The sequence below is a fragment of the Kryptolebias marmoratus genome, linkage group LG16 (assembly GCF_001649575.2).
Source record: "Kryptolebias marmoratus isolate JLee-2015 linkage group LG16, ASM164957v2, whole genome shotgun sequence".
Classification (NCBI taxonomy): domain Eukaryota; kingdom Metazoa; phylum Chordata; class Actinopteri; order Cyprinodontiformes; family Rivulidae; genus Kryptolebias; species Kryptolebias marmoratus.
In genome coordinates, this window is record NC_051445.1 from 18,661,896 (window position 1) to 18,671,217 (window position 9,322).

The 9,322-nt window shown below is 37.6% G+C and overlaps 1 protein-coding gene across 3 annotated transcripts in view; it reads left to right on the top strand.

Annotated features, from left to right (window-relative positions):
- adcy2a (adenylate cyclase 2a) overlaps nt 1-9,322 on the top strand; it is a 48,852-nt gene that overhangs the window by 25,040 nt on the left and 14,490 nt on the right. For all 3 annotated transcript variants that reach the window (XM_025004556.2, XM_017410030.3, XM_025004557.2), the window contains 11 exons: nt 2,904-3,052; nt 3,285-3,396; nt 3,954-4,081; nt 4,388-4,546; nt 4,715-4,847; nt 4,934-5,110; nt 5,217-5,260; nt 5,472-5,552; nt 5,847-5,916; nt 6,115-6,212; nt 6,336-6,420. In XM_025004556.2, the coding sequence (XP_024860324.1) occupies nt 2,904-3,052; nt 3,285-3,396; nt 3,954-4,081; nt 4,388-4,546; nt 4,715-4,847; nt 4,934-5,110; nt 5,217-5,260; nt 5,472-5,552; nt 5,847-5,916; nt 6,115-6,212; nt 6,336-6,420 (1,236 nt within the window). The remainder of the gene's footprint in view (nt 1-2,903; nt 3,053-3,284; nt 3,397-3,953; nt 4,082-4,387; nt 4,547-4,714; nt 4,848-4,933; nt 5,111-5,216; nt 5,261-5,471; nt 5,553-5,846; nt 5,917-6,114; nt 6,213-6,335; nt 6,421-9,322) is intronic.

Here is a 9,322-nt window from a genome sequence, read left to right on the forward strand (position 1 = left end):
GAGAATCCTACAACAAGCAAAGGTGCAATAATCAGTAATTGAGATCAGATGTATGACAAGGGCAGAAAGCAAAACTAATTAAAATGAACAAAGAAACCATCCATTCATCCACTTTCTACACCCACTCGATCCTGTTCAGGGTCATGGGGAGCTGGTGCCTATCTCTAGCAGTCAACAGGTGACAGGTGGACTACAGCCTGGACAAGTCACCAGTCCATCACAGTTCACATAAAGATGAACAACCATACATGCAAACACTCACAATATGATCAATTTTGCCCCACAGCAAGAAACATGCCAATTGCATGTTCCTTGCTGTGGGGCGACACTGCTAGCCATTATGCCCATATGCAGCCCTAACAAAGGAACCAACTATGCAAAATTTAAAACAGGAAATCACAGCGGACCAGAACCCAACATGGAAACAGGATGGAAATATTAAACACAGAACAGGAGCAGGGCAACAGCTATGAACAAAGTTGAGAACAAAGCTAATCAGAACGGGAGAAATGGAGTGTGACATTTCAAAGAACCAAAATTCCAAAACCCACAGGCCATGACAGTCTCAATTAACAAAGATATAAAAATGTGTGTTTTGCCACGTTCTTGTCATTTCAGAATTACTCTTTATTCTTTCTTTTTGCCCAGAACCATTTGTACATCATTCCCTTGAAACAATCTTTGTGAGTTGTTGTGTGCAAGACTTTGAATTACACTCATTCACAATTGTTTTGGTGTTGTCTTGAGAAACTGCATGTAGTAGAAAATCTATCTACTCATGACTCATATGCAGCCAGCCAAGTACTTTCAATCCAATGAAGTGCTATGTCCTTGCCTCCATATAAGGCAGAAATACAAAGACACAATTAAGCTGTGTTGATGCTGGTCCTTCTAAGCAACACGGCTTTGTTGGAATTATTGATAAGGTTAAAATAGTGCTTACTTGATTGAAAATGTGTTTGTTTGTTTTTTTGAGAATTGTAGCTTTTGTGGAGCTATTTTGATATATAGTCATGTATCCAGCTGTTGTTTTGAAAGCCCAGACTTGGGGTGGAGCTGATTTTGCTTATGGCGACTTGAGTTTCTGTTGTTTGAACTGCCATGAGTAAAGCTTAAAATGCCTTGGGTGAGGTATTTCGTAGGAGCCCTGGAGTGCTGGCGCAGCTTTGCTTGTGACAGATGGTAGTAACCGTGCAGAGACAGTTCTTTTAAGCGCTCGGTGCACTCATAATATATGCTGTTTGCTGCATGCTTTCAACCACAGTGCACTTCTGTACAGTGCATAGATTGCTGGCTTGAGTATTCCATGTGAGACTGTGTGAATTCATCATATGCACAAATCCAAGACTGTTTACCAATAGACCACAGACCTTTCCTTGATATAGACCATACTGAGGCTTGATAATAATGAAGTAAGATGATCAGTATCTGTCATGCTGGAGATTGCATTGTCCTTTCAAAAATATTATTATTACATTTTATTTGTAGGTGCCTTGCTGACACTCAGCAACACCTATATATAAAAACATCAAAATACTAAAACATGCATATAAAAACATCAGAATATGAAAGAAAATATAGCAGCATAAGAATGAGAGTGCAAATATATAATCAACTGGGATAAGCAATCCTGAACATATGAGTTTTGAGTCTGGCCTTGAAGAGATGGAGAGAGTCTGAGTTTCTGATTTTTGGGGGCAGTGAGTTCCAGAACCGGGTAGCAGAGCAGCTGAATGCTCCACTCCCTGTGGTGGTGAGGCGGGTGAAAGGAGCAGTGAGTTGGAGAGAGGAGGCAGATCTGAGGGAATGGGATGGGTTGGCAATAAGGAGATTAAATAAGACAAATATGGAAGGGTGAGATTGTGGATGGCTTTAAATGTGTTCAAAAGAATTCTGAAATCAATACGAAGTTTGACTGGTAACCAGTGAAGCTTGCACAGGATAGGGGTGATATGGCTGAAGGAGGGAGTTCTGGTGATGGTATGAGCTGGCAAATTCCGGACCAGTTGAAATTCATTAAGGGATTTGTGAGGAAGGCTTATAAAAAGAGAATTACAGTAGTTTATACAGGAGGTAACAAGACTTTGAGCAAGGATAACAGTAGTATGTGGGGCAAGGGAGGGGTGGAGGTAATTATAATTGGGAAGGTGGAAATATAGTAATTGGATAATTTTATTGATGGGAGGATTGAAATGACAGTGTACTATCAAGGTATAGTGTATTGTCAAACAAAGGTATTGTCTATTAATATGGGAGAACTGTCAGTTTTGGATAAAGTTGATTTTGTACCAATGAAGAAAAAATCAGTTTTACCACTGTTTAAATTTGAGAAAGTTCGAAGATAACCAGGGTTTGAGTTCATTAAGGCATTTTGTAAGGAAGGAGTGTCGGAGGAAGGAATTGACTTTGCTGAAAAGGAAGAGCTGCGTGTCATCTGCATAACAGTGGTAATGAATGTCATGTGGGAAGGTGGTAAATGATGAAGAGGAGGAGCTCCAGGACAGAGCCCTGTGGCACTCCAGTGGTTACGAGGGATAACTTGGAATTGAAAGACTCAAGCTGAATGAACTGAGTGAGGCTATGTTAAGGGAAGTGTGGGTGATGTAAACAAAGATGAGTATAAACTTATCAAAATTTTAGCTGTAAAAAGTATTCAAGTAGTGTTTTAGGTATAGCCTCCTAAAATCTGAGGTTTTCTGAAGGCTGTCTGAATTAAGTCTATACTCTGAGCAAGTATATTGATAAATCTTTGACACTAGCTGATGGAAATGATTTACAGAAATGTGTTATTGTATGATAAAACCAGCATATTCTATAAATTAACTCTGCTAATAATTTGCTAATTTGTCTGTATTTTTTACGAGCAACTTTCTAAAACTTTGCTTTATTTTTTGTGCCCTCAGGAGCGTCTTTTATTGTCTTTGCTGCCAGCTCACATTGCCCGTGTGATGAAAGCCGAGATTATTCAGAGACTGAAAGGACCAAACTTTGGCCAGATGGAGAACACAAACAATTTTCACAACCTCTATGTCCAAAGACACACTAATGTCAGGCATGTAGATACTTATTCTGTTCCCCACTTTCATAACTATAAAGATCTGCACAGTATTACTGAAAGAGTTCTGAAGTGTTTTTATGTGCTTAAGTGCCCATTTACAAGGAGAGCAATTCAAATGTATATTTATAGATTTTAAAATCTTTGCTAGAATGTAAAAAAAAAAATATATATATATATATATATATATATATATAGTTTATTAATAAATATTTATTTCCTTCTCTAGTATACTTTATGCAGATATAGTTGGATTCACACGGCTGGCCAGTGACTGTTCGCCTGGAGAACTGGTGTACATGCTGAACGAACTGTTTGGTAAATTTGATCAAATTGCCAAGGTAAACAACTGATCATTACATTTTAGCTATTACTGATTTAAAGTTTGTGTTCGAAGTTAAATAATAGCACTTTTATGCTAACTAAACTACAGTTTGTTTTACTCACATTTTGCAGTCCTACGTAACACATCATACATGTTGAACATTACCTTTTTAAAAAAATAATTTTTGTGAAGATTTAGACAGCACTATTTAGTGTTTTGCTTATCAAAGCCCCAAAGGTTCTCACATTCAGAGTTCTTCCTTTAGGTCAACTAGGAGTAACTAAGTCATTCTTTATAATGAAAGTGAAAAATAAAAGATAAATAACTTCTATTTAATAAAGTTTTCAAGCTAGCCTCTAGACTTTAGCTCCAATACAGAAATGCTACCATTTTTGCTTCTTCACCAGTCACACAATATGAAATAGCCCATCCATTAGGATAGGTGTTCAAGGTTTTGAACTTTCCTTAAAATGTTCTCACTTGAAATCAAAATTAAAAACCTACCCAAGCAGTTTGCCTTTCTTTCTGTGTCTTTATAGTTACAGTATCTTGTGTGTTCTTTTGTATTCGCAGGAAAATGAATGTATGCGGATCAAAATCCTTGGTGACTGTTACTACTGTGTGTCCGGGCTCCCAGAGTCTCTGCCAAACCACGCTAAAAACTGTGTAAAAATGGGTTTGGACATGTGTGAGGCCATCAAGTGAGTGGCAGTTTTTTAACAGTGCTGCAAAAAAAGTAATGACCATTTAAAAAAAATCTTTGGAACTGATTATATCCAGCTTTACGGCACTTACTACTGTTGGGTTTATTCTTAGTAATGTCAAAATTGAACTTGGTATATTTATATATTAATCATCAGTTATTGTGCCAACCATCTGTTTTTCTCTGTTTCAGTACAGTCGACAATGTAAAAGCTTTTGCTCCCTCCCTTTGCTCCTATTTCTGAAAAGGATATATTGTACTTGTGTGTTTTGGTTAATACATGGTCATTTTTGATTAATGATAGGAAAGTACGAGATGCTACTGGGGTGGATATTAACATGCGTGTTGGTGTACATTCTGGGAATGTCCTGTGTGGTGTTATTGGACTTCAGAAATGGCAGTATGATGTTTGGTCACATGATGTCACATTGGCCAACCATATGGAGGCAGGAGGTGTGCCGGGGTGAGTGAAATAAAACTCATAAAAAGCACATGCTGTCCTGATGCCTGTTTCAAAAAATGCTACTTTATTACCCTCTGTCTGCACAAGTTTTGTCTGTCCTTGATAAATAACATCCTAAATTACTGATTTTATTACTGGAAGACCATTAACTGAACAGTTCATTGTTAGGCGAGTGCACATTACGTCAGTGACCCTGGAGGACCTGAATGGTGCCTACAAGGTGGAGCAGGGAGACGGACAAGAAAGAGATCCTTACCTAAAGGAACATGGGGTCATCACTTATCTGGTTATCAACCCAAAGGTACAATTCTTTGATTAAAAAAATATTGAACATTACGTTGGGGAAAAAAAAAGCTATAAAAATACACAATTTCCATGTTTCTTTAGGTTGAGCGTCGGAGCCCACAGCATCATTACCGACCCAGACACACACACGACGGAGCAAAGATGAGGGCCTCAGTCAGGATGACCCGCTACCTGGAGTCATGGGGAGCAGCCAAGCCCTTTGCCAACTTACACCACCGAGACAGCATGACGAACGACAATGGCAAGATCAGCACAACTGTGTGTACCATGTGTTAATGTACTGTTGGTATCATTTTTGTGATTGGAATCTGAGCTTGTTCGTAGCTGCTAACTCTTTCTCTGCGTCTTCTTGCACTGTTTTTAGGATGTGCCGATGGGACAGTATCATTTCCAGAGAAGATCAGAAAGGCAAGCTGATCATTTTGCAGCTCCAGTAAAATATTCTGTTTGCATCATCTTCATCCTAACATATTTGCTCACTAAAAGATAAAAAATAGTTAACATTTTTATCAGAGGCCTTTGGTGTCTGTGAGAAATACTCTGTCAGCTTAAAATGTTCTCTGTGATACTTCAGAGACATTATGGACTGTACTTAAACCTCTGGTGCTTTTCGTTACAGGACAAAGTCTCAGAAGAAACGGTTTGAAGAGGAATTTAACGAGAGGATCATCAGGACGTTCGATGGAATAAATTCACAAAAGTAATTTTTGTTGTACAAACAAATATACATTTTCTTTCAACATTTGTGTATCGTGCATAAAATGTTTGAAGAAATTATCTTAGTTTATCCTAATTCTGATAGTGTTTTCTTAAACGGCCAGTATTTCTTCGTTAGTAAAATTTAATTTTTGATGCCTTCAATTAAAATAGTCTTCTGAGAATCTATGTAGTTGAGTTTTGTTAAAAAACAAATGTGTTCCATGATGTTTTTGGCTCTTTATTTTCATAGCTTTAATTCAATTTTTTTAATTTTTCTTTTTTATTGTGCTTCCAGACAGTGGCTGAAGTCTGAGGACATTCAAAGAATATCACTATTTTTCCACAACAGATCATTAGAGAAAGAGGTAAGAACCTTTTTACTGAAATTGCATCACTTTAAAGAAAATGTGACTAGTCCTTTTTAGTGTTTTGCAATACACTTAGGTTACACCGAATTGTTAATGTCTGAGTGCATAGGAACATTTCTGTTGTGTCTTGAATATAAATTTAAAATCCATTTGTTGTTTTTATGATTTATTTATATATATATTTTGCCTTTTTAGTACAGAGCAACAACCTTGCCAGCCTTCAAATACTATGTCACCTGCGCCTGTTCAATCTTTCTGTGCATTTTTATTGTGCAGATTCTGGTCCTGCCAAAGTGAGTGACCTTTATGTTGATCTCTTCTCTACATTTTAATCATTTTTTCTACACTCGTATTAGTTCACTTGATTGCATATGACATTTAAGCCGGTGAAATAAATCAGATTTGTGTTTTTGTAGGACAGCTGCCTTGGGAATATCCTTTGGAATGGCCTTTCTCATCTTGTCTTTAATACTCTTCATATGTTTCATCGGACACTTCCTGGTGAGTAGGAGTTTTGGGCTAATTAATTTAACTGCCGATGTAATTTCGATTCTGCCACTTTTCCACACTGCCATTGTATATTGAAACCTCTGTTTAATCAGAATGTGTGCTCTCTGCATTAGAACTCATTTGTAAATAGTGCTGATGTTATGTCATAAAACATAGGTGATAAAAGTGCTCATTTGTCAATTAAAAATCTTTAACGTGTCCGTCAGTGGTACTTCAGAGTGGCCTTGGGACTAAAACGGCTCCTTAAAAGTGCTGGCTTATTATTGGTCCATTGCTTTTGTACTTATTTTAGGATGCAAATTTTTAAATATTTTTAGGCAACATAGACATACACAGATGCTATTGTAAATGTCCTTATCACTTTATCATTTTAAGCATTTAAAACATTTTTTTGGCTTATCTTTCTGTGGTTTATTATCAATTTGAAGATGTTCCATGCTTCCTCTATAAATCATTTCAAAGGTCAGATTATCTTCACTTGTCTCTGGTACAATGGTTCTTAAATAGGACAATTGGCTTAATGGGTTCTTAGAGGTTATTTATGGCATACTTTGAGCATCAGTAAAGCAACAATTATCTCTTGCCATTTAAAGATATTATGGAATAGTGAGGAGAAGGGCTCTCTTCTGTGCTGCCGTGCGTTCATTTTGTAGCAAGTCAGTCCCTCTCAGGCTTTCTGGAGCAGTTTTTCCAACCAATCCTGGTTTTCCAGACCCACTGGCCTGGATGGTTTAGATCAGAGCTGTTGAACTTTGGTCTTCAGAACCACTATCTGGAATGTTTTAGGAATTTGTCTGCTGCTATACACCTCATTTAAACGAGTGGGTTATTAACAGTCTTTTGGAGAACTTGTTGGTACATTGGAGAGGTAATTAAATCATTTAAATTAAGGGTGCTGGAGGAGGAAAACAATTAAAACTTGGAGGACAGTGGCACCGACAGACCAGAGTTTGACACTTGTGGTTTAGATGCTTTTCTGCTTCAACACACATGGTCCAAAGTGATTAGTCATTGCCACGGCTCTGTAGAACATGACGATAATCTGTTAAGGTAATTTATTCCTTTCAAGCAGGGATACATTTAAAACATGCAGCTATGGGTCCTGAACATCAAGGCAGGAAAACGCTTGATTAAAGCAAACTTCAACAATTTTCAAAAAAATAAATAAATAAATTACAGCTTTTCAGGAGCTTAAGGGGCATTCAGTGATAATAAAATGCTAAATAATTTCATTCTAAAGAAAAACTGCATTTAATTTGTCATCTGGTAGTGTTTGAAATTCCACTGATTTAGCTTTTTGTGGTAACAAGTTAAAGTGTTAATGTTTGTATTAAAAGTGGCCTGTTGAGTATGAATTACAAAGTATACAACCACTGTCTGCTGGGCATTAGAGTAAAGATTTAATGTCCTTCTATAATGGTTTCATTCTCAAGACAATATTCAATCTTTACATACATTTGGTGTTGAGCCAAGTCAACCGAAGTGAAGAAGAATCTAACAAAGACTACCGCATTGCAGCAACTCTACTATAAAGCCTCCTTATAATCCAATTATTTATATTTTGACAATGAAAGCACTGGAAAGGCATTACAGCAACAGTCATCCACAGATATCTTGTTACAAAATCAGAAGGACCTTTAAAAGTATACTTTTAGTGTGTTCATATATTTGTGAGTCTGTCCCAGTAACAGTTGTATTAGCTTTCACTAGAAACCAAACTCTGTTTACTATCAGTTTGTCGTGATTCTTTTGGTATAATTTCGATGGAATTGGATGGGGTTCTTATGAATAGAAGTTGGTATGCAAAACAGCACATCTGTGTAAAGCATCAGTGTAATGACATTATGAAGTACTGCAACCGATCCATTAAAAACTGTTTATAATAGATAAAACAAAGAAATCAGATTGTTTCCATATACAATAATTAACATTATCCAGTTCTGTTCTTGGGCAAACTACCTGCTAATCAGTGCACAGGAGTATAGTTACCGGAGTGCATAAAAGAAATGAGGTTTCTTAGCCTGCTGCTGTGTTAACTGCTGGCTCTAGTCACTGATAAGCTGAGTAAAGCTGCATTTCTGAGAGTGAATAGTTGTTTTTTTTTTTTTTTGCTATTTAGTGCTGAGGTTGAAAAGGTCAGAAAATGGAATGGAAATGCCATGTTTTCAGAACAGAAAGATCCTCCACTTGCTCTACAATTTTCAGTAATCCCTTTGGTGCATAATACAATGTGCCATCTTTTAGTATGTTGGAATAGAATGTACATCTCCGAGCTATTCAAATGTCACAGCCACTCAGCTGCAGCCATGCTCAGATGGCTGCAGATGATCGAGTAAATTATTTGGGTTTCACTCCTGTTGTTTCGCAATGAATCACACTGAGCTGAAGGCAGTGCTGTAAAGAGGAAAACCAATTGACTGTAAATGACCTCGCAAGCATTTGCAGAACAGGAACGTTTCTTCTTGCATCAAGAGAAGCTCAGCAATAAACAATTTATAGACATTAAAATGCTGATGTCTATCCTGTGAAGGGTAGAAGACGACTATATACAAAAAATGGTACTATGATTGTACTCTCCTTTTTAACCCATAAGAACATGCCACCATTGGCCTTAGGAGGCAGTAGGAGGAGCAATGTAGTAAGGCTTTGCCCTCATCTTCTGATGACCATCTTTATTGATCACTATACTTCTACATGCAGGGATTGCATGCAGACGGTTTTCTTTTTTTGGTGTTACTCACTGGCGGTGCCAGGGGGGCGCTAGGGGGTGCTATAGCTCCCCCTGGAAAAGTCATAGCACCCCCGTAGCACCCCCAAGCAAAGGCATAACCGGGGTATGTGTGGGACATGTCCCCCACTTCCCTTATGTATGCCCTATATCCCCCACACTTTT